Raw genomic sequence first — 25,933 nt, 5'->3', positions numbered from 1 at the left:
CTGCTATATCAGCACGCTTCCCGAGTAACTCGTGTACACACACACATCTTTATCAAAACTTCAATATTTACTTAGGGATATTTCCTTTTTTGAGGCAAAATTTACCTGTGAAGAATTAAGCACATGTTCATACCACATTTGTTGAGATCTGATACATTATATATGTTCTTCAGACTATCAAGATCTTACTCCTCCTACCAAGACATCACCTCAGAGCATCTTGGGAATCTTCCCATCAACCCCCCCCCCCCCAAGGTTGAGTCCCTTCCACACCATTAGTTTTGTCCCTCCTACAGCTTTCTACAAATGGATTCGTCTAGTTGTGGTACCAGCCTTCTTTCACGTGGTGTGATGCTTGTGAGGTCTTTTTGGTTCTGCATTATTTGTTGTCTGTTCCCTTCCTGTAGTTGCTGTTGTTATGTTTTTGAGACAGGGTTTCTCTGTGTAGCCCTGGCTGTCCTGGAACTAGCTCTGTAGACCAGGTTGGTGTCGAACTCAGAGATCCCACCTGCCTCTGCCTGGAGAGTGCTGGGATTAAAGGTGTGTGCGGCCACCACGCGGCCTGTCTGTTCCTTTTCACCGCTTGTTCTATGTCCAGTTTCTCTGTCTACTTGCCTACGGATGGTGCCAGCAAACTTAAAATTGTGATAGAAGTTAAACAGTCCAGGAAACCTCATAGTCATCTGGTGTGGGGGAGAGTAAAAAACAGTACCCCAATAGACTGAGAACCTAGCACTCTGACCAGAGATGCTTGCTGACCTGATTCTCTCAAGTGGGAAAACCATGGCACTAGTTCTCATTTGTCGCTGGGAAGGGCTGGTCACGTCATTCATATTGCTGACATACCCTCTGTTGCTATGACAGGCTGATAGAGAAATCACCCTGGGATCAAGGCTAACACACCTCCATGAAAGAGCTTAAGACAAAGACAGAGCATTTCAAATGGTCTAGGTAAGTTTGGCAGAGGACTATATTCTTGCTGGCTTTGTCCATTGTCCCTAATGACCCATGTGGCATCAGTTTCATGCCCATGATGCATGCAGGAACATGGCTCAGCCTCAAGGCTTGCAACCTAATTCATGCAGCCTGACAGCGTGATTCAAATAAAACAAACCAAACGGCCAGGAGCATGGCAGCAGCAAGCATCCGGGCAAGGCTCCTTGGCCTTAGGGAAAAGATCTCCCAAAGGCAGCACCAGTCGCTGAAACTCTGCACGAAGTGGTCTGTGTTCAGGATGGTCCTTAAGGATGCTGTGAGACTGTCCGGCATGGAGCCAGACAAGCCAGGGCTGGTGCAGTCACGGGCACAGATCAAGTACAACGGCACATAAGTGACTACTTCAGGAACCAGTGGCTAGAGAGTAAAGCCAACTTCCAGTCAGAAAAGCAACCCCCTTTACGATGGGGTTTTCTGCAGCTCTCCATAGCTGAACTTCTGACACAAGAAGAACACAGAAAACTCACCCAGGGCTTCCTGCGAAGACGGACCCACGCTCAGGACTTAGGGGATTGCTATTAAGGCCCACAGGACATAAACACTGGTGTGGTTTTATGACTCCTAATTGCTCAGCACAAGAAACATAGTGATGTCAGTGTGTCCACACCTACTCCAAGGATTCATCTGAGTTTGAAGTTTGGTTTCCTGACGTTCCGGAGGTGACTAGCTATGAAAAGGTAAAGAACCAGATCCCTTGAAAAACAACTAAGAAACAGGGCGGGGGTGAGGATTAGAAAGCTATCATGACAATATTTTGTACAAGGACACATTTCCTCTATGGAAAGAGAAAGCAGCCATTCCCCAAGTGAGCCAGGGGTGTGTGGCTGAATGGCAGAGCCCTTGCCTAGCTTGTATGAGGTCCTGGATTTCATCCATAGCACGGCCAAAGTAAAACAATTGTCGAAATGAAGGCCTGAGAGGATCTTGAACTGGGGCAGAAGCTGGTTTAAGCCACTGAAGGGAACCCAGCTTTCTTGTTTGGGCTAATAGTATCACATTCTTGCAAATGACACTTTAGAGGCTGTAAAGAAAGGCGCTAATGAGCTCTTGACAGCAAGACAGAAATGGTTTCTTTTCTGTTCCAGAAAAACTGGGCTTTATCATGAGGAATATGAATTGAGGGTTTTGTTTAACTTTAAAAATCAACAGCGTAAGATGGAGATGTATGTGAGGCTGAGTCCAGTGATGGCTAAGAATGGACTTCTTTTTCTGTTAAAATCTGTTCTCAGACGGACACACCTAAATAAACTCCAACTGAGACACAGGCGGGGATCCAGGGACATGGGGTCTGACAGACCTAAACCGCAGGCTTCTCCCGTGACCCTCAAAGAGGACATGCAGAAAGCTAAAACCGGCCCAGGAGGGGGGCTGCCGGGGTGCACAGCCTGCCTGCTCCAGCCCACCTGAGTAGCTCAGGACTGGTCAGGCATCTGCCAAGCTTGGAGACACACCTTTACTGAACAAAACTAGCAGCTAATAAATACCCCTGCCATCTAATGCCATCAGATGTATGGCAAAGCCTCCACAGATCTACCCATCTTTCTTCTCCCTCCTTTCCTTCCTTTTTTTTTTTTTAGACAGGGTCTCACTGTGCAGTCCTGGCTGGAATTCCCTAGGTAGACCAGGCTAGCCTCAAACTCATTGCCTCTGCCTTCTGGGTACTAGGATTAAAGGCGTACATCTCACAGAACTTAAAAAAAAAAATGTAGTGTGTGTGTGTGTGTGTGTGTGTGTGTGTGTGGTGTGTGTGTGGGGTGTGTGTGTGTGTGTGTGTGTGTGTGTGTGTGTGTGTGTTGGTGATGAGCGAATGCAGGTCAAGAGGGTGTCAGATCCCTCAGAGGTAAAGTCACAGGTGTTTGCAGGACAACTGGATGGTTTACAGGAGTACTGATCCTCACAACTGCACAGTAAGTGCAGATTATTTTATGTGCAAGCATGTTTTGTCTGCATGTATGTCTGTGCACACTATTTGTGTCCCCGGTGCCCGGGAGGTCATTGGATCCCATGGCACTAGAGTTACAGATGACTGTGAGCTGCTGTGTGGGAACCTAGTTCCCCTGGAAAAGCAGTCAGTCCTCTTAACTTCTGAGTCATCTCTCCATCCTCCACTAAATCCCTTCCCCACTCCAGAACTTTTCTCTATCCAACCTTGCTCTTACCTAGCTGATTTTTTTCCCTTCTATCTCTCCGGCGGCCCATTCTCCACCTGCTCTGCCTGCGCTTGGGATGGCTGAGCCTTCCAGACAGCACCACCTGGCCACTGGAGGCACCAGAATGAGGCAATGAGGCTGCATTCTCCACAGTGGGAGGCTCTGCTAACAGCATCCCGACCCCTCTTCACCACTCCCTCTGGCTGCTCCCTGGGAGTCCTTTCCTGAGATTCTCTGTTTCTGAATGGGATGTTTCTGAATGAATTGCTTCTGAATGGATTGCTTCTGAATGGGATGCTGAGTGAGATATTATCCAAACACTACCTCCTGTCCTGCTCCTCTGTTTAAAAAAAAAAATGCTCTGTGAGGCCCTCAGATGTTACTGGTCACAAAGCCTTCCCTGAACCCCAGGTGAAACGTTCCTGGTCCCTGCTGCTGCCCAAAGCAGCTCCGCCGGATGCTCCCCTTCAGTGGTTCTTGTTGGCTGTAGACAGGGACCCAGACCCGCTCACCCCCGAAATACACAAAGGGTGGGCCTTGCAAACAGTGGCATTCTAGGTTCTATTTCAAAACACAACAGGCAAACAAACCAACCCACTGAACAAGGCTCAAAGAAATTGCTGCAATGTTCTTAAAAAAAAAAAAAAAAAAAAAAAAAAGAGGGAGGTACTAATTCTCAAAATACACAGAGTATACCTAGAAATTACTCAGATCAAAAGCAGACATTTCACCTGAAACACTGGGCAAAGACTATAAATGAGCGATTCAGAGAAGAATGAGAGTGGTGAACAGATATGAGAAGAGGTATTTGACTGTAGTTGCAATCACAAAGAAAGCCGATGGAAGTAATCTTACACGTAGGGTTGGTAAGTACAGCGGGAGACCACCTTCACCCCAAACGGGTGACGGACACCTTCTCACACCTTCTACAGACAGTGTCAATCATCATCCACCTGCCAGGAACGACAGCCAATGCCCAACGCAAGGTGGCATGCATACACACTCCGACACATCTCCTCACTCTCTGGAGGCAGGCCGCCTTAGTCCAATCTCGGCTCCAGCATTCACAAGCTGTGAAGCTATGGAGCTTACTTCTCTGCATCTTAGTTCCCTCATCTGTAGGATGGGCATGGCAGCACCTACCTCATAGGGTCTCCGAGGAGATAACTGAGTCAGTACAAGGATGAGCAGGTGGAAAATCACCTGCCACGGAGCCAGGACCAAACAGGTGTCTGTGACTCTCATTGATTATCCTATCTGTTCTTGCTATTATGTGTCCCATGAGAAATTCTCATGCACGTGCCCAGAGAGGAATGAGTAAGAAGGATCATGGTAGCATGGAGGTAAGGCAAAGGAAGATTCGAAGGTAAACAGTGCAACAAGATTATCTATCGCAGCCATAAAAATAACATAGAGCTACTGATATCACCTAGAAAGCAGGCAGCTCACCAGTGGTTAAGAAAGTTGGGTATTAAAAGAATGCTTATCTGGATCTAAGTCTAGTGTTCTGTGTGTGCACATGTTCGTATTTTTCTTTTAAGAAATTAAAACAGAAACACATATACTGAGATGTGAACAGTGGTGATATCAGAAGGAAGGAACAACAGGGATGAGTACAGCAAGGGCATTTGGGGTTTTTTCCTCTTTATACACATGCGCTGTTTAAACTCTGTGGTGGGAAAGTAACTATAGAAGGCATTAGTAAGGTTTATTTTTTCAATGTGGGGGATTGAACCCAGGGCCTAGTGCATGTGCTCTAACACTGAGCTATCTCCAGTCCTATAAATTTTAAAAATAAGTCTGTATGTCTATTTGTTTTTATTTTATACATATAGGTGTTTTGTCTGCATCTGTGTCTGGACACCACATGTGCCTGGTGCCTGCAAAAATCAGAAGAGGGCATCAGATCTTCCAAAACTCGAGTTACAGGTGGTTGTCACCTGCCATGGGGGTGCTGGGAATCAAACCTGAGTCCTCTGGAAGAGCATCCAGTGCTTTTAACAACTGATTCATCTCTGCAATTGAACATTTCTCTCCCACCCACCTGTTCCCAAATACCTGACAGCCATTTCCCAAATAATTGACTCAGAGGCTTAATATGACTTATAAATGTTCGGCCAATAGCTCAAGCTCGTTGCCAGATAACTCATTCCTTTAAATTAACCCTTATTTCTATTTACGCTCTGCCATGTGGTAAATGGTGTGGTAAATTATTAGCATGGTGTGTTCATCTCCTCCCTCTGCATCTGCTGGTGACTCTCTGACTCCACCCTTCTCCTTCCCATCGTCCTTAATTTAGTCACCCTGCCTATACTTACTTCCTGCCTGGCTACTGGCCAACCAGCATTTTATTAAACCAATTTGAGTGACAACTCTTTACACGGTACAAGAGGATTATTCCACAGCACATCTCTACAGCGCCCAGTAATATTTTAAAAGTAAAAAAAAAAAAAAAAATTCTCAATAATATCATGAGTTAAACAAATATTTCTAAGTTCTACAAGGACAGAAAAGTGGGGCAGGACACCTGTCAACAGTGGTGTGGGCTGCTCAGTGGGGACAGGGAAGCAGTGGGGCCACCTCCCCACAAGGTCCTGGCATTCCAGGCCAAGCACTCCCAACACAAAGAATCCCTTGACCTAAATGTCATGGAAATGCAAAGCAAATTACCTGTCAGCCACACAGTGGCATACCACCTATTAAAAATTACAACAGAGCATAGCTACTAACTTAGGAGGGATGATTTTAAAAGTATACAGTCTATTTGTAGAAATCATCTGTGTATAGAGGAGTGTGTGTATGCACATACATTAGCACAAGTATGTGTGCCTATGCACACACAGTCACAAAAATTACAGAAAGGCTGGAAAGATGACTCCATGGGTGAAACGCTTGCTGCGTGAATGTGAGGACATGAGTCTGGATCCTCAGAACCCACACCAGGCTGCGCCCATCTGTAATCTCAACACTCCCACAGCAAGGCGGAAGCTGGAGATACGAGCATCTTGGGTATTCTTGGGCCAGCTAACCTGGCATTCGTAATGGCGCACAAGAGATCCAGTCTCAAACAAGGCGGAAGTTGAAAAGCAATGCCTGAAGTTGTTCTCTGACCTCCACATGTGCCATGGGATGCACACATCCAAACCCACACCCACACCCACGCCAAAGATTTAAAAAACAAAGCAAAAGGACATGGCCCAAATTTTCACCGTAATCATCTTTGGATAGTGGAATTATGGATGATTACTGTAGTTTTCTGTTTCCAATCTTCTCTGCATTTAAATTTTTTATTTTATTGATCGCATTGTGTTGCTGTAATAGAAGAAGACCATAGGGCTTTGTAGCTCGGCTGTGCCGCCCTCAGTGCAGCCCTGGGTCCCCACGGGATTTTCCTCCCCAGGGTTCTACTTCCAGACTCCGATGCTCAGTACCATTGTAGTGGAGACTGCTAGGGTCTGCTGGGCTGTGTGTGTACACTAGGATGGGGGTATACACTACGATGGAGAGTGTATACTAGGATGGGGTGTACACTAGGATGGAGAGTGTATACTAGGATGGTGTATACACTAGGATGGGGTATACACTAGGATGGAGAGTGTATACTAGGATGGGGTATACACTAGGATGGGGTATACACTAGGATGGGGTATACACTAGGATGGGGGTATACACTAGGATGGGGGTATACACTAGGATGGGGGTATACACTAGGATGGGGTATACACTAGGATGGGGTATACACTAGGATGGGTATACACTAGGATGGGGTATACACTAGGATGGGGTATATACTAGGATGGGTATACACTAGGATGGGGTATACACTAGGATGGGGTGTATACTAGGATGGAGAGTGTATACTAGGATGGGGTATACACTAGGATGGGGTATACACTACGATGGGGGTATACACTAGGATGGGGGTATACACTACGATGAAGATATACACTAGGATGGGGGTATACACTAGGATGGTGTATACACTAGGATGGGGTGTACACTAGGATGGAGAGTGTATACTAGGATGGGGTATACACTAGGATGGGGGTATACACTAGGATGGGGTATACACTAGGATGGGGGTATACACTAGGATGGGGATATACACTAGGATGGGGATATACACTAGGATGGGGGTATACACTAGGATGGTGTATACACTAGGATGGTGTATACACTAGGATGGAGAGTGTATACTAGGATGGGGTGTACACTAGGATGGGGTATACACTAGGATGGGGTGTACACTAGGATGGGGTGTACACTAGGATGGGGTATACACTAGGATGGGGTATATACTAGGGTGGGGGATGGGGTATACACTAGGATGGGGTATATACTAGGATGGAGGTATACACTAGGATGGAGGTATACACTAGGATGGGGTATACACTAGGATGGGGTATACACTAGGATGGGGTATACACTAGGCTGGAGAGGGTAGACACTAGGCTGGAGAGGGTAGACACTAGGCTGGGGTATACACTAGACTGGAGAGGGTAGACACTAGGCTGGAGAGGGTAGACACTAGGCTGGAGAGGGTATACACTAGGCTGGGAGGGTAGACACTAGGCTGGAGAGGGTACACACTAGGCTGGAGAGGGTATACACTAGGCTGGAGAGGGTATACACTAGGCTGGGAGGGTAGACACTAGGCTGGGAGGGTAGACACTAGGCTGGAGAGGGTAGACACTAGGCTGGGAGGGTAGACACTAGGCTGGAGAGGGTATACACTAGGCTGGAGAGGGTATACACTAGGCTGGAGAAGGTATACACTAGGCTGGAGAAGGTATACACTAAGCTGGGAGGGTATACACTAGGCTGGGAGGGTAGACACTAGGCTGGAGAGGGTATACACTAGGCTGGGAGGGTAGACACTAGGCTGGAGAGGGTACCTTCCCTGCCCTTGAAACTCTTGGATCCACTGTAGAAACGCTGGTCTAGGGTGGGGTGTGGCTCAGAGGTAGAGTGCTTGCCTAGCATGTGTAAGGCCCGGGGTTTGATCCTAGGCGATGCTGGTCTGCCTTCATTCCTGCATAGATAAGCCTTTGATGTAAATTCTGGGCCAGAGGCCTGATAAGAAGGGAGGATCCCAAGCACAAGGCACCCTCACTTAACAGGGTCACAAAGGCACCTTCCCAGGGCACCGCCCTTCCTCCCCAACCTTCCTGCCTGGATTGCAACCCTCTGCTCTTCTCTGGTTGGAAAACCTGACTCAAGCCCCCAACGGCTCGTATATCACCTTCTCTCTGTACCTTTCCTACCAGTCAGGCTGCCAAGCTATTGAGTTGGCATCCACTAAGCTGCAGTAAATTACTCAACCCCGGTGGGGGGGGGGGATCAATTTGCTCAGCTGTATAGGGAGGGAAGTTAATATCAGGGGTCTAGGGATTCCCAGCATTACCAGCAGTTTTTGGTGGCTAGTAAAGACCAGCTAAAAGCTGGATGGTGACAGTCGTGGTGGGAGTGACATCCACTGACTAAGCTGCCATCTAAACACAATCACACCTGAGGCACAGTGTAGTTGGGATCTGGACTGCTGCTCCAAAGACTGAAACTTTCACAAAAGACTCCCGATGAGGCTTGGCGAGGGCTAGACTCTCTCTATGCCATCCTTCCTGCCCTCCGTGATTTCTTCCACCTCGACTTCCTGGCCCTGCTGCTTTCTCCCTGGGTTCGCCCTTACTCTGAGACACTAATCTCAGACCCTGGGTCCCGCCAGAGGTGTTGGCACTGCCCTGTAGTAGCCACAGGGCAGGGAAGAGCTGAGGTTATTCCTTGACCTTGATTTTTAAGTCTCTGCAGGTGACGCTGAAATCATGGAGCAAGACGTAGTCCTGGAGACCATGCCACCCAACAGCAGGGTACCAAGAGCTGTCACAGGATAGAAACCCACACATGGCCCTGACAGTTCCAAACCTAGAATTCAACAGCAGTTTTGACAATATCATGTTCTCCGTGAATGGAGTCAAGAAACCCCAACTCCTGGAATTAAAAATAAACTGTAGAGGTTTTAGGTTAACTGAGCCCGTGTGCCAGGAAGCAGGCCAGGTCCTGAGGAGACACAGAATTTAAGCTATTACTACAGACCAGAGAGAAGAGACACCCTCACACACGGTGGCCAAGCCCTTCATGGAGCTTGGACACAATGGTGGACAGTGCTCAAGCCTGTCAGCAGTAGACAGGTCAGAAGAGACCATTTCAAGCAGCCCTCGAGAATGACGCGGTTGGGTTCTCCAGGGTAGATCACATGGAGAATTCAGGCAATAACAAACAGCAGATGTAAAGAAGGAGCATTGGGTAAGGTTTCCAGAACATCAAAGTTCTGGCACTGTGGGAGCGAGGAGGAAGGAGCTAGGCTGGAGATTGTGCAGGGGGCAGGCAGGCCCCTCACCAGGGCTGTGTGTGCCACGCGACACAGGAGCCTCCGATGGTTTGAAAGCAGAGAAGGGATAGTGTGAGGCTTGTGGCTCTGGAACATTCTGGTTGGTGGTGGGGGTCAAGGCCGAGAAGGGAGTCAGGGAAGGCCATTCGGGTGTTAGCGGAGTGTAAGCATGGGCTGGCCTGGGCTGTGGCTGCTGCTTGTGGGGTAAGGGGTGAGAGGCAGCTGGAAGCAGGCTGGCAGGGACTGTACCTAGTGGCTGCCAATACCAGGGAAGGGAAAAATCCAAGGAAATACCCTGGTTTCCGGCCTGGAGGGCAGGGGAAGAGACAAGGTGGGCGGGGAGGGGGCAGGCTTGGGGGTATAGGGTACCCCAAGGAGTTCTGGAGAGGGTTCTGAATTATATAGTGGCACCCTCCCCCAAAACACACACACACACACACACACACACACACACACACACACACTGCCAGTGATCAGATCACACAGGTAACCTAGGCCTCTCCTGAGCAAGAAGGATGCTCTGTGACCATTTCTGAGATTGTCACCAGGATGACTGGAAACCGAAGTGGGCAAGTTTGGAAACTCAGGTTCCTTCAGAAACACAAGGGAGTTGTTTACCCCGTGGCAGGAGTGGCCTGGCTGGCCACTGAAAAGTTGGCCCTAATCAACAAGGGCTCTAAGACTACTGATGATGGCCAGTGGCAGAAATTCAAGAGCCCCCACGAGGGTCCAAGAGCTGACAGTGATGGCCCCTTCCTGGCCCAGTTCAGCAGGGGACATGTGCAGCGCACCACTGCAGGGCAGCAAATCTGGCCGGACCTCAGGGCACTGCAGGGCCCGGCGGGGTGCGGCTTGTTTGTGCCCGAGCGGCCAAAGGGGAGACAATGAGACTATTTCTTCCCCTCGGCGGTGCCACCATCTCGACACTGAGGGCATTGATGGGCTGGTTACTATGGGAACCCAAGGCTGCTGATCCCATCCCACGGAGTGTGAGGCTCCCAACAGCTGATGGCTATTCATCCTGGTTCCCTGCAGGACCAGACAGAGGCCTAGCACCCAGCACTGTCTCCAGAGTCCTCACATCCGCGGCCCGAGGACACCGGGAAGATGTGGGACTCGATGGAATGATAGGACCTTTGGGATGGGAGGCATGCATGGCAGGACCCCAGGCACTGCCAGGGGACATGGGGCTCTCAGCTCAGGGTGGAGCTGACCTGACCCAGAAGCATAGGGCAGTGTCCCAGGAGGGAGTCCTCATGCATATATGCACACAGGGCTGAGTGAATTTGAAAAGCAAGAGATTAAAATAAAAAAAGCAGTGGGAGAGATGTCCAATAAAATAAGAGCGGGGCCCTGACCTTGCTCAGCTACAAAGGCTCACAACCCCTACAAGGACTCACTCAATGAACACATGTCCCCAACCCACAGGCTGCTGCTCCTCAGTCACCAGAGACAGTGGTAGAATCGGAACTGACCTCAGAGAAAGAACAGCCGGAGGAGCAACTTCAGACTCACCAGAAAGCCCAGCGTCTAAACGGCGGACAAACCAGCAGGCCATCGTCATCAGGGATGATGGTGGCGATGAGGGGCCCAGAAGACAGATAAGTCCTCTGGGCGAGGGCACTTGGGAGGGCTGCTGACCGAATCAACAGTGGAGGCGAGCTGGGGGAGATGAGAGAGAGCTAGTGGGGTGAGGTCTCCCCGAGCAGAGAGGGTAGCATGGGGAAGCCGAAAGAGACATCTGGGCGTGAAGGGAAGGAGGGGGTTCTGAGGTGCGCAGCTAGAACTGGGGTGGAACCCTGGTATGCAGGCCCGTGGGCTAAGGGGACCTGGCCTGTGCCGCACAGCGGCCGGAGCAGCAGAGTCAGTTTGTGATGAGATAGATCCCTTAGAGGGCAGGTGTGAGCAACCGGAGCCAGAGGCAGCTCCAGGCCTCTAGTTCAGGCAGCAGAGTGGAAGGCCCCTCTGTGAAATGAGGACACAGGACGGTGAGCTTTACAGCTAAGTGCCCACTTGATAACGTTCAGTTAGAGTGACTGAGTGCAGCACCTGAGGGCTGGAGAGACTAAGTTTAGTGTTTTAAAATCCACAGAGAGATACTGTAGGTTTCGATGCTAAGAAGCCCACTCACTGCCTTGTCCCCACCAAGCCCCTGGTGCTTTGGCTGGCACCAGCTCTGGGCCACCATTCTAACACCTGGTTAAGGCTCTAGTTGGTTCTTCATCGTGAGCACAAGTTGTCCACAGTGCAATATAATACGCAGCACAGTGCATATGTGTATACACACAGGTAACACAGAGCACAGTGCATCTGTGTACACACACAGGTAACACAGAGCACAGTGCACGTGTGTATACACACAGGTAACACAGAGCACAGTGCATGTGTGTACACACACAGGTAACATGGAGCACTGTGCATCTGTGTACACACACAGGTTAACACGCAGCACAGTGCATGTGTGTACACACACAGGTAACAGAGCACAGTGCACGTGTGTATACACAAAGGTAACATGCAGCACAGTGCATCTGTGTACACACACAGGTTAACACGCAGCACAGTGCATGTGTGTACACACACAGGTAACACAGAGCACAGTGCATATGTACACACACAGGTAACACAGAGCACAGTGCATCTGTGTACACACACAGGTAACACAGAGCACAGTGCATCTGTGTACACATACAGGTAACACAGAGCACAGTGCATATGTATACACACAGGTAACACAGAGCACAGTGCATGTGTACACACACAGGTAACACAGAGCACAGTGCATCTGTGTACACACACCGGAGTACCAGTAGAAAGGAGGAGAAACACTGATTGTAGACACTCACTCCGTTGTTTATTTCGTCAGGAATCCTAAGGCTTCCAGTGAGAGGGTGACTTGCCCTTGACTGAGAAGCAGAGACAGGGTCCATCTGCCAAGGGCGACGAAAGTAGAAAATGAGCCACTGAGTGTGGGTTTGGGCCCTGGTCTGCCAATCATGGGTGTGTCAGACTCATTGGACCAAATGCCTCATGGCCAGGAGATGACATCTCCCTACGGGGCTGACATCAGGTTCCCCAGGCAAGGACACCCACACAAGAAACATCAGCCTGAGGACACACCAGGGCTTCTGATCGGCCCCGAGGTCACAGCGCAGTCTTGACAGCCAGGAGAAGACAGGCACTGAGCAACAGGTGCAGAGAAGTACTTTGTGCAGGTCCTGGGAGGAGGGGACGCTCCGGTCAGCTTGGGCTAGGCTGAGGAGGGCTCAAAAAGTTACTGTCTTTGCAGAGGCCGAGAGACCCAAACAAGCTTGGGATGTTCCCCGAACAGCAGGGAACAGCCAGACACTGGAAAACAGTGTCTGACCAGCCCCTGTGTGGTCCTATGACCACCCAAAATGCAAGGCAAACTGAGGTCCCAGTGTCTGCAGGCTCCCTTGCCCTGTGTCTACCGCTGCATTTCTGATGTGCTCCCTGGTGTCGGTCTGGGAAGCACTTGAACACTTCCAGTGGGCTGGTCAGCTGGCCAGCTGCTTAGGCCCCATTCCATGTCTGCCTTTGGACATTGCCACTTGGGGCCCTCCTGGCTCCACACGCTCTAGCCGGATCAGCTCCGGTCACTGCTGTCCACTCAGTCTCAGTGACCCAGGAGGGCAGTCTAGTCCATCAAAGCCCTATCCACTCGGTAGAGACGCCAAGTGAGACCATACGACACAAGCCTCAAAAATCCCAGTCTTGTCTGGGTCCCCAGGGCACATCTAGGTCCTCTCCCAGGCCAGCTGCGCATAACACCGAGACAACCTGTGACCAAAAAGCAGTACTCAAGAACTAAGTCCCAGACGATCGGCACTGTGGGCTTTGCCCTGTCCCCACCAAGCCTCTGGTGCTTTGGCCGGCACCAGTTCTGGGCCGCTATTCTAACACCTGGTTAAGGCTCCAGTTGGTTCTTCATCGTGAGCACAAGTTGTCCACAGTGCAACAGTTTTCCCCTGCTGACAAATGGAATCCACAGGCTTACCTGAAATTCTGGGCCAGGCAGGCATGGCTTGCTCACTAGCTATTTTAAGGAACACTATTTAGGGCAAGTTCAAAATCATTTAAGGCTCTTAGATCTTTTAGGGCCCTGGCAGCCAGCCTGCTCTTTTTATGTTCAAACTCAGAACTAACAAATTAGCTCAATACCCCAGGCAAAGCAAAAACACCAGGGGAAGCATGGTGTCAGAGTGCTACCCTTCAGATAAACATCACTTCCCAGAGCTGCGGATGCCCAGCCACAGGTCCAAGTGCAGAGAAAACTGTGTTGCGTGCCCAGCCCATAAAGAACTCGCCTTGTCTAGGAGTCTTCGGTGTCAAAGGTAACCATGCACGTGGCCTGGAATGAGGGACCTTCTGCCAGGAGACAGAGGGAAGAAGAAAGGAATATGGTAAAGGGGATGGGCAATGGCCAGGAGCCAGAGTGCTTGGTGCCGCTCTATCCAAATACCCTGTGATCTGCGGCCAGGCCTTATGTTCACTGAGTCACTATTTCCTTGACAAGTGGATGAGCCCTGCCTGGGAGGTCTTAAACCAGCCCCCCCACCCCCCGCCCTCCCCATACAGAGTTTCTTGGTGTAGCCCGGGCTGTCCTGGAACTTGATCTGTAGACCAGGCTGGCCTTGAACTCAGATCTGTCTGCCTCTGCCTCCTGGAGTGCTAGGATTAAAGGTGTGTACCACCACTGCCCAGCTCAAAGTAGGGGCTTCTTAACCCAGGCCCAAAGGCACCTCCGATGTCCAGGGATGTGCTTCTGGCATCCAAGAACACTGTGGCATGTGAGTCTGATAGACAGTTTTCCTTTTCTCCCCCTTTAACATTTTATGTGTAGATGTATATGTGGACTCGTATGCATGTATGTATGCATGCTGCAAGCGAACATATGCAGCATCGTATATAATGTATCCTGACTTGGAGGAAAATGTAAAACGCCCGAAGACGATTTGTACATAAGCCAGACCCATTTCTTTAAGTGCACTTGTTCTGCGGTACCCACAGATACCACGAGCAAGGATGCTCCCTCCCTACACAAATGATAGCTATTTGTAAAGAACATGCTCCCACACGCTTTAGATCATCCCTCGATTACTCAGGACACCTAATCCCACGTGGGCTGGTGCAAGGAGTAGCTCCATCTTGCTTAGGGAAGAACAAGAAGTCTAGTCTGTCCATGTCACACACAAGCATTGTTTCCTGCAGTCTCGACCAAGGATGAGAAACCTGAGGCCACAGAGGATATGTGCACCTTGAGAATTCGACTAAGAGTATTCATTGTTTGTCCAGAGGACCCAGGTTCAGGTCCGAGCACCCACAAGGCGCCTCACAACCAACTGTAACTCCAGTCCCAGGGGAGTATGACACCCTCCCTCTGACCTCCATGGGTACCATGCACACACATGTTGCACATACATATATGTATGCAAAACGCTCCCATGCATAAAGTAAAAATCTTTAAAAATTAGAAAAAGGATTAGGAAAGCTACAAGCCCTCCCCTTCTTAGAAGTCTTTATAAACTAGAATTTGAAGGAGATCTTTGCTACCTGGGCTTCTAAATTTTTGCTATCCTTATATTCATCCACCAACAATACAGTACATTTTGTTTTTTAAAGCTCACATAAATATTGGGCACCTGAAACTGCCTTTAAAACGCAATGCTGGCTTAACAGCATACATACATATCTTGATTATGAATTCGTAACCACTGTCTGGTTATTCCTTAGTGTGACTATTCTGAGTCACTTCTTCCCTCTCCGGGGGATGTTTAGGCTGCTTTTCCCTTCATGTGTGTATTTAAAAGAAAGTCACTATAGGCATTCTCCTCATAGTCTCTTGGACACACAGCAAGTTTCCCCAATACAAGGCGTGACACAGGGTAGCGGGTGCAACATGTCTCACCGTGGAACCAAAATGCTCTCTAAGGTAAATGCCAATTTCAACCAGTAACAACAAGAGGTCTCTGAGCTCCACATGTTTGCCAACACTTGACATCGGACAGGGTTTGCCAATCTGATAGGTGTGAAATAGTGCCACTGTCTCATTCCGGCAGCTCCCAGCCAGCCTAAGCATCCCCTCTTTTTGTGGCCATTCATTTCCTCTGCTCACCCATTTCTCTGCTTTTCCACTGAGCGTTTATCTTTTTTCTCATTAATTTATAGCTTTAAAAGTAATTTCTGTGCTCTGATTTTTTGTTATCTTCTCTACTTTTCCTAGTCTACCGCCTCCTTTGCCCATGTCATGAGGGTAGGCCATTATGTTTTTCTAAAAATCTTATAGGCACTCAAGTCTCTAATCCCATCTAGAATTTAACTTTGTAGAGCATGGGCTAAGAATCTAATTGTTTACCCATGTGGACAGTCAGCTCTTCCAGAACCACTTATTAACTAAATGGTCCACCTTTCCTCATCCATCTGTAACTCTTCCTTTGGCATGCACAGGCTCCCACACACCCTTGGCTTTGAGTCCATTCTACGGGTGGGCGGGACCATCCCTGGGTCAGTGCCCCTCCCTGTTCTCCTTTCCTAGACTGGTCTGAGGGACTCTTGGACCTCACTATGCCATATGAATTCTATACTTCATTTGTAGATTCCACACACAGTTCAATCCCACAAGGATTTATGGAATTACAGTGGATTCATGGATTAATGGGGGGGGGGGTAATTTTTTAGGGGCGTGCTCCATCCCCAGCACCTCAAAATCCCAAAACACTTTATCCTTCTTTCCATAACTTCTCTCCTTTAAATAACTCACCCCTAAGGATCTCACAGCTTTTACGCTGGGATGAACTACAGTTTCTCTTGTCTTCTGTCTGCCGAGGTACAGGTGGTCAGTGTTCTAGCAGCCCGTTCGACTTTCTTATGAGTTCTTACAGCTAATCTTGAGATTCCCTTCCATTATCCACATATTTTTGTCAACTCTCAACGGCAGTATTTGACTCTGTAATTTTTACTTTTTCAAAACTATTATTTCATTTACTTATTTAGTGTGTGCTGAGACGTGCACCCCTGTGTGCACTCAACAGCATACATGTGGAGATCAGAGGACACCTTTGGGGAGTCAGTCCTCTCCTTCCACCACGTGGGTCCCATGGATTGAGTTCAGGTCATCCGACTTGGCAGCAAGCTTCTCTACCTTCACTGAGCCATCTCGCTGGCCCATAACGTGTATGTATTTCGTGTTAAAAAACAAACTTGTTGCATTGTCTGGAATGATGCTAGGAGAGGGAAACTGTGGCTAGCTTGTCTTTATTAGATGTATATTTTTTAATGGAAAGGAACAGAACCTGTATCAGACTGAAAGAGATCTGTAATTTGAGAAAGGTGACTAATAGCTGGCCTAAGTTACCTGTGGATTGTGTTAAATAAATCAAATCAGGTTATCAATTGATTGACAGTAAAGAATTGACATTGAGAATGTCAGGGCACTATAGTGGGTGGCTGTTTGAGCCCCGCCTTGAAGCGCCACCCCCAGTGAGATAGCAGGTAGCTGTTACACCTGCCTATGACCTTGAGGTACATGTCCCCGAGGTGTGGCCGCTGGAGGACCCTTAAGACCTGGGATGCACGCATGCTCTCTCTCTTCTCTACCTTGTGGTTTTGGATGCTGGCACAGACCAGGGCAGAGCTCACCAGAGAGCCACAGTGGACCATGCCTCACCTTTCCAGGATCCTGCAACAAATTCCCTTATTCTGTCTTTCGAAATAACCCCCAAATAAATTCCTTTGATCATTAAGCAGGCTCCGTGGATTGCTAGCAATATAATCCCATTAGGGCACAGCCAGATGGATGGACAAGAAAACCAAGGCTGCCACTCGGGCAGGTAGAGAACAGAACACCAAATGCCCTTTAAGGGTTTGGAGGAGAGAATCGCACAGAGGCGATCTCCGTGGAGAGAATGCACCAAGAGACAGAAGCGGTCATCATCATGGCAGTGGTGACACACGGCCACCGTGTGCACACAAACAGCCCCCTCCCCTGGCCCCCACCCGCATTGACTCATCTATAAAGCAAAACTAAACACATCTACGTCTTATTTATGAGTCACAAATGAGTCTCCTGGTTGAAAATGGCAATAAGGTTTTTAAAGAGTTCCTACTGAGTAGATAGAGGTGCTGGAAAAAGAGAGGCTGGAAAGCTCCAGGCCCTTTTCCACATTAGCTGTGCACTTAAAAGTGCGGAGAGAAAAGCAGGTTTGGGAAGGAAGAGTGACAGGGCTTTCCTTGAGTCATTACACCCAAGACAAGACAGCTCCTCTCGCCAACCCAGCCACCTTTCCGTTCGAAAATGTCCCTATCATGTCCCTCTCAGAACCAGGCCTACCGAGCTGAGTGACAGGCTGTGTGGAGTCTGTGACCGCACCGTCCAGAGAGACCTAAGGGGCCACCCAACAACATTCCCAGGGTGATGGGATGCATGCCTCAAGAACCTTCTCGCCCACAGGCAAAAATCAGGAGCACAGACCTTGTTCATAAGCGACTCAGTGAGACACAGCAGATTCAAAGGCCCGCATGGCCAAGGGGTGCACAAGGTTATCCCAGGGGCCAGGAACATCCGAGGGAGCGCTCACTGCCTCTCCGCCTCTTGCAATGTAGAGCTCAGAGTTCAACTTTGCCTCCTCTCTGCTCAGTTAATTATAGGAACCCAAATCGCAGGCACTTTGTAATTTACCATCCAGTTTAAGAAGCACTTTCAGCTGAGACAAATTGCTGGGCCACCTGGGCAGAAGAATAAAGAATGGCAGGAGTCGGGAGCCCTAAGCAAACAGGAGAGCTGTCTTCAACCCAGACAATCGGCCCTGGAGATTTAACAGCGACAGAGAGCAATGAAGCCAGGGCCACCAAAAGGCAAAATCTTAGCTCTTAGGATGTCTGAAGACACAAAAAGCCAGTTATTCCTTTTGGATAAACTCTGACCTCCCTCAGGAACTGACTTCACAGAGCAGAATTTCCCCTTCCAGGAGACCTTCCACCTCACATCAAGTGCCGGGGAAATGTCATTTTGATCAGGACCACGGCACACTTTGCTGGCTTCTGTCACAGATAATGATGAAACTAAATTTAATACAGCCTGGTGCTGCAGTTTGAGTTATGAGGCCACGCTCCCTTCATTTCACTCCATTCTCCTGCGTGTGTAGTTTGTCGATCTGTAACGGTGCTGAGAGCCCTCCCGGTGGGACTGCACACTTGGGCCTCCTGAGGCTCTCCACGGGCCATAAATCGAGATCAACCTGCTCCATTTCCCCTCTGCGGGGCTCCCTCAGGAAAAAAGAGCCCTATGCTGGCAGTCTTTGGGAGCCGCACTGACTTAGTGCCCAAACTTGGCTTCTCTCAGGATAAGTGACAGCCAACCTATACACCTCCAGGGGTGGGAGAAAGGGCATTTCATGACTAGCGCCTCGCTTCTGAACATCACCGGGTCGTCTCAACCACCTGAGGCAGTACAAAGTCACTACCACTAAGGATGAACAAGTCAAGAAGTGACGTGTCCAAGGTCATGCAGCTAGTTGTGCCAAGAGCTGCCGTTTTCGCTGCAGCCAGAGCCCAACGCAAAGCAACCATCCTCTTTGCCTAGAGAGGTTTTAAGTGCAGAGTCCAGCCGCCAACCATCCGGCAGCTTCTGGGTCCCTTTGCTCCCTGACCCAAACCTGACTTCTGGGCACAGGCACCAGCGCGCCACACCGAGGAAAAGCCAGTCCCTGAGTTGCCGGCCACGCTCAAGTCGCCCAACCAGCCAGCGCCTTGGCGCACGCACCTAGCCCGGAGTCCCCGCACCACCCGTCGAGGGCAGAGTGGCCCGAGAGGCGGAGCCAGGGCTCGGAGACCACCGGGAATTGAGTGGACGCAGAGGATGGCGCGGGTGGGCAGAACGCGGCGACCCCCTGGGCGCCCACTCCAGCGCGGCTGGGCAGGTGTCGGTGCCCGATCAGAGCTTCCGAGGCCACACTTCCGAGTGCGAGTGCCCGGCGACACTGCCTGGGAACTCACGGCCTCGGGCCCTCCCGAGTGACCGTTCACGCTGGCCACCACGTCCTCCCCGCCGAGTGTCCCTCGGCAGTCCCCGCGAATCCCCGCAGGGCGCCCCCGCCGTCCCCAGCGGTGCGGGCCGCCTTCCCACGCGGCGCCGCCGGCGGCCGAGCTGGCAGGGCGCCCCCTCGCGCGTGGCCGCCGGCGGCCGGGAAAGTTTGGGGCGCGCGGGGCCGGCGGTACTCACCTGGCCCAAGTTGAGGTAGCCGTGCGCCGCAGCCACGCGGTCCGCCGCGCCGGGGCCGCCCAGCACTTGCACTGCCCAGTGGTTGGTGTAGACGGGGCGCGGCGGCGGCGGCGCGGAGCAGGCGGCGGGCAGCGCGAGCAGAAGCAGCCAACGCCAGGGGCGCAGTGCGAGCGGCGGGAGCCCGTGCCGGCCGGCGGCCCCTGAGCCTCGCGCGACATCGGCGGCCCGGGGCGGCGGCCGGGGCCCGGGCGCTGGCGGCGCGCGCGGAGGCATGGCAGCGGCAGGCTCGCGCGGCGCCCGAGCGGCGAGTGCGCCGGGGGGTGGGGAGCCGCCTTTTAAAGCCGCTCCGCGCCGGGGAAGCGCCGCCGCCGCCGCCGCCGCGGGCGGGAGCCGGGGAGGAGGAGGAGGAGGCCGCCGCGGCGCGTTCCCGCCCGCGCGGCCCGGTGGCGCCCCTGGGCCCGCGCTCGTGCGGCTGTCTCCCGGCCCGCCAGCAGCCGTGGGGGCCGGCGCAGGGGAGACCCGAGACTTTGGGGGCTCTCTCGGGACACGACGCTGCCCGGAGTGGCAGGCTCGGCCCCGCACGTTCTGCTAGGAACCGGGAGGGCCCTGGGCATCCCACGTGAGTTTCCCATATCCCCGAGGAGTTGACTTAGGTCGGCTCATTTCTACTGGTTGCGCCCCTGGAGGCTGAACTCACCTGCTGGGGTCCCCAAGGCTAGACAGCCTTGCTCAACTTAGCTTTTGGCAGTGAACTTGCAAATGTGCCGGATCTTGGGGGGGGGGGGGGGAAGATGCCAGGGAAACGCTGGGGTGTCCCAGGACCTGGCCTGACCTGAAGACCATATTGAATGGACAAAGGGCATGTGGCGAACTTAGCTGGAGTCCGCGAGAGTATTGGGAACACAGCGTCCATACAGGGCTGAAGTTGCTGCCTAGCTAGGAAGGCTAGGCAGGTGAACCCTGTGGCTGACCGACCACTTCGTGTCTGTGTGATCTTGGGCACCTTTCTGTCCTTGCTGGCCTGTAAGATGGGGGTACTAATAGCATCTACCCATCTGGCTCTTTTGAGGATGTCAGCTCTTCCCTTGCAATCAGAGGACAATAATGTTTGTTTGGATGAGCCCAGGGCCTGCCACGTGGTTGGCGTTCACTAGATTGTGTACACTCTCAAAAGTACCCACTGAGCTAGGACCAGTCAGTAGGAAAGTGAGTTGACTCATCCTCACTCTCCCTCCTGGAGCAGCCTGGAGAATTGTGTTCACACCGAGAACAAGTCATGATGAGAGGCTAGGATGGCTGCCATCCTTGGAGGACCCATTGGTCCCAGATGACCCCACGCAGAAAGCAAACCTTCAGCCTGATTAATGCAGGAGGGGAAACGGGAAACAAAATCCAACAAAGCAAGGCAGAGAAAGCCTTGAGGCAGGAAGGAAGCCGCTTCACCAATGCTCAGGTTCATAGAACAGCTGGTTCCCGTTCTGCGGCCGTTTGGAGGTTCACTTGCCTGAGTCTATAGCCGGGTAGATCCCACAGAAGCGAGAGGAATACAGGGTAGACAGAGGGCAGGATCTACCCAGGGCCACCTGAAGCCCTTTCCAACATCCCTTTCAGGAGTCCTTGGGTTTTATATCCCACATGATTCTTCCTTTCTACAAGCACGAGTCACTCTAATGAAGGGGGAAGAAGGGAAGGAAGTATGCAGAGAGGCCCAGCAAGGACAAGCCAAATTCATGCTAACAGGACTCCTGCCAAGGGCCCCTCTTAGCACCTGGGGCCTTCCCTCTTCTTCCCCAGACCATGACTGACCCTGCTGTCCCCAGCCAAATCCACCCTATGTTGCGAAACACAAGGCCCTGGGTCAAGGCCTGGGTGCTCCCTGGCACTCTGCCTGCTGCAAAGATGTGAGGCCATCACACCAAGTGGCCAGCCCTAGAGGAGAACAGGCCACACCTGTCGGACAACAGCAGTACCCAGAGCCGCCAGCCTGCCTCTGTCCTCAGAGAAACCACTGGATGGAGGAGAGTGGCGTCAGGGGACTCACCCTGTTCCTTTTCAGACATTCACCTGGACAGCCTGAGTCCCCTTTCTGGCCCTCATGGGCCAGCCTGTCTCTGCCTCATCCTGGATCCTGTGCTGTACTTCAAGAGCATGGCCTGCTTGAAGACCCTGCATGCTGCTTGTAGTCTAGATGCTACGGAGCACCTCAGAGCTCCCAGGAGGGGTCCCCCTTCACAGCAGTCACCTTGACACGCAGGGATATGGGTTTTCCATAATAATTTGTTTAGATTCAGGGATTTAGCATACTGAACTGAGAGGAGATGAAAACGCATCTGAGTTTTGTACGCCGCGGAGGGATCCGACTTTATTTGATTAACAAGGCTGGTCCGTTGGGACTAAACTTTCTGCTTGTTGTAGAAGTACCTGGGCCACAGCGTGGCTGTAGAAGACCAGCTTGCCCAAATGAACATCCTAAATCAAATCGCCTCCTGTGAGTTTCCTATTGATTTACGCGGTGACAGGATTAACTCAATCACGGGAGTGTCCCAGCCCTCTGAGTTGAGATAGGATCTGTAATAAAACTTGCCTGTCTTCCTGCAGGGAGGAGATTTCATTACTCACTCAGCCCTGCTCTCCAGATGGCCCTGAGGTGCACACAGCTTCCAGGCTTAAGGGGGGGGGGGGGTGGAAGGTACATATGCTGCTTTTTTAGATAGAGGTTAGTCAGGCTGCTGAAGGACAGGACACGGACTAGAAAGGTGACTGGAGATGGCCATGTCTCTGAAGTTAGAAAATGCTTGTATGTTTTCCCAAACAGAAGACCACCAGGAGGTGTTATGGAATTTTTTTTTTTTTTTGGTTTTCAAGACAGGGTTTCTCGTTGTAGTTTTGGTGCCTGTCCTGGATCTCGCTCTGTAGACCAGGCTGGCCTCGAACTCACAGAGACCTGCCTGGCTCTGCCTCCCGAGTGCTGGGATTAAAGGTGTGCTGTCATCACCACCCAGCCAGAATAGTATCCTTATGCCTGTCTCGGGTCCCTGTACAGCAAGGACAGAGCTGCCTAGCTGGGCCCCAGTGTACCCCCTAAGTCAAGGCTGCACAGCCTCTTGGGATTCAGAATTATCTCCATTAAGTGATAGAAACTTGACTGCCAAATTGTACCTCGGAGAGTATGCTAGCTTCTACAGGCCAGAATGATAGCTCTGTGTCACATGGGCAGCACCTTTCGGGGTCTGGAGGAGAGTGAGCACTCAACACCCAGCTCACCACACCACTCACTGGGTGTGTGACCTCAGACAAGTCGCTTCGGTTTCCTCTGCTGTAAAGGGCAGGCGCTGCTGTCCCTGTGGAGGGCACTGTGAGGGTGATAGGAGCTGGTTGGTGTGGAGCCCTCTGTCCAGCACCTGGTACCCAGTAAGTGCTTTAGACAGCCGTGGTGACCATGCTCTGCTGATGCCAGGCGCTCCACAGTGGGGCACAGTGGTTGGAGTTGCCCTGTTTCCCTGTGCTAGGCTCTGAGCACAGAGTGTACCATCTGTATCAAGGCCCGGTTTGCATATCTTCAGGTTTTTAACATTCAGAACCAGGAGAACAGCTCATGGTTGATACTTGGCTGTCACCAGTGGCTGGGTCTGAAACTGAGTTGTTCCAGAGAAGGCTTATGACCTGGGCCCTCTAGCTCCTGAGGACCCTTGGAGACCTGCTTTGCAGCATGATCTCAGACTGAGAACGAGCTAGGGGTAACCAGGGCGCTTCTCCCTATTTTTCTATCAGGACCAAGGCAGAGGATTCAGGGTTCCTCATTACCCCTCTTTGCATAGTCTGCACAGTGTTTTTCCCCCATTTTCTTCCACACCAACAATGCAGCCTTTGCATTGTCTCCTGTAACACTTGCCACCTTGGATATTTTCCTTCTTATTATTTTAAGAGTATTTATTTCATTTAAATTATGTTACGTATGCATGTGGGTGTGTGCACGCACACTCGAGGGTGCCTGTGGAGGCCAGAAAAGCGCAATGGGTTCCCTGGAGCTGGAGTTACAGGTGGTTGTGAGCCACCCAACATGAGTGCTGGGTAGCAAACTCCCATCCTTTAGAAGAGCAGGAAGTTCTCCTAACTGTTGAGCTCTCTCTCCAGCCTCTGACACTTTATTTCATAACACCTTAGAGCTGGGGAGGTGGTTTAATGAATGGAGTGCTTGCTGAGTTTGGATCCTCAGCATCCATGTTAAAAAAAAAAAAAAAAAAAAAAGGCGGTCCAGCAGCATTCTCCTGTAGGCCAGCAGTGAGAGGCAGTCTGGAGGGTTCTCTGGCTTCTCTGGTGCCTGCTGTGTGGCCAGGCCAGCTGACTTGGTGAGATCCTGGTTCAGGGAGAGACCCTGTCTCAAAACATGAGGTGGAGAGCGATTGTGGGAAACACAATGTCTGCCTCTGGCCTCTACACATGTGCGTTCACATGTGCATGGACACTTGGACACGTGTGTGTGTGTGTGTGTGTGTGTGTGTGTGTGTGTGTGTGTGTGCTGATGACACATGGTGTCAGTGCCTTTAAGACACTGTAAAGAGACCCGTGGGACTGTCACAAATGTACCTGCTTTTCCCTCCTCCTTGTGGCTTCTATTGACCTCCACAGAGCTTTGATCTTCCTTCTTGCTTATTTTCTTTTCCATCAAAATTGATTGTGATTATTCTGCAAAGTGAAGGCTCCTTCTGAACTGGTTTCATCGTCAAATGCTACCTATTCTGTTACTATCAGGATGCTTCAGGCTGCTCTGTGTTCAAAGGTAAGATACCTGGGGGGGCTTAAACACTTCCCAACAAACCATACTTCCTTGAGACCAGATAAACATCAAAGGTCACCACTATGAAACACTGATGTGACTACAGGAAGGGACGTGAGACATGGGGGTAAAGCTCTCCCCGCCCCAAGGTCCCTAAGAACTGTTGCCTAGGCCCAAGGTTTCCCCTAGCCACATCTACTTCTCTACCAGCTTATATTTTTTCTTTCTCCTTTTCACTCTGGGAATCCTACACACAGCTCTCCCCTGCTCCATGGGGGAAAGTTCTTTCCCTCACAGCCCCACCTCCCAGCCCCCTAAGCTCGGTTCCCCTCATCCATAGAACTCTCGTGGGCCAGCAGACAGCTCTGGCCCCACCTGATTCTCCCTTTGTATCTGAACCCTAGAGTTCTTGAGGAAGAGCCCCCTGAAAATAGCTTTCCCTGGACACACAGTTATCCTGGACCCCACAACTAATATCCTGGGGCTCCTTTCATAATACCATGTAGAAGTTGAGTGTCAAAAAACTCAAGGTTGCCGGGCGGTGGTGGCGCACGCCTTTAATCCCAGCACTTGGGAGGCAGAGGCAGGCGGATCTCTGTGAATTCGAGGCCAGCCTGGTCTCCAAAGCGAGTTCCAGGAAAGGCGCAAAGCTACACAGAGAAACCCTGTCTCGAAAAACCAAAAAAAAAAAAAAAACAAAAACAAAAACAAACAAACAAACAAACAAAAAAAACTCAAGGTTACCAGGCGATGTTGGCACACACCTTTGATCCCAGCACTCAGAAGGCAGAGGCAGGCAGATCTCTGTGGAGTTTGAGGCCAGCCTGGAGCGAGTTCCAGGACAACTAGAGCTGTTACACAGAGAAACTCTGTCTCAAAAGACTAAAAAAACAAAACCTCAAAAGTCTAAGACACTCTTCCTAAAAGAGGCTCTGCAATGTGTTCCCTTTTTGCCTTGTAGGATTTTTTAGGCTCAGAGCTATGAGTGACAGAAAATCACAATGTTGATCCCCCTCCCCCATAACGATTAGGACGCCTCTGGTTACAGAACGCTTAAATGGCCATCGGAAGGAAGCACAGGGAGGTAGCTCACTCTTTCACCAATAGGCAACTCAGAGCCTCAGTGACATGGAGGAGACTGACGATGGCTTTTCTATACTTCACCTGGCTTTGTCCTTTGCCTCCTAAGTGACTGCCACAGACTAGAGCATCCTTTCCTCTCACAGCCTCCAAGGGAAGAAGGCAGGTGTGAGCTCCTGCCTGCTGAAGGAGCAGAACCACCACCACCCCCCAGCCCATTTCCCCTTGGGCACCACTGGGCAGGCCTAGGTCACAGGCTCCTCCTGCAGCCCAGTTTCGGGGTTGCTGTGACTGATCATCTTGGG

At 51.0% G+C, this 25,933-nt stretch overlaps 1 protein-coding gene across 3 annotated transcripts in view; it reads right to left on the bottom strand.

Annotated features, from left to right (window-relative positions):
• Positions 1 to 20,487, bottom strand: part of Pcsk6 (proprotein convertase subtilisin/kexin type 6) — a 201,949-nt gene extending 181,462 nt beyond the window's left edge. For 2 of the 3 annotated variants that reach the window (XM_076544466.1, XM_076544462.1), the window contains exon 1: positions 19,772 to 20,069. In XM_076544466.1, coding sequence (XP_076400581.1) covers positions 19,772 to 20,044 — 273 coding nt within the window. In that variant the 5' untranslated portion in view covers positions 20,045 to 20,069. Of the gene's footprint in view, positions 1 to 19,771; positions 20,070 to 20,468 lie in introns of those variants that run through there. The other variant, XM_076544469.1, reaches the window with a different exon arrangement.
• Positions 20,488 to 25,933: the final 5,446 nt, after the last annotated feature.

The sequence above is a fragment of the Peromyscus maniculatus genome, chromosome 1 (genome assembly GCF_049852395.1).
Source record: "Peromyscus maniculatus bairdii isolate BWxNUB_F1_BW_parent chromosome 1, HU_Pman_BW_mat_3.1, whole genome shotgun sequence".
In the NCBI taxonomy this organism is placed as follows: domain Eukaryota; kingdom Metazoa; phylum Chordata; class Mammalia; order Rodentia; family Cricetidae; genus Peromyscus; species Peromyscus maniculatus.
This window is presented reverse-complemented; position numbering and strand designations above follow the sequence as displayed.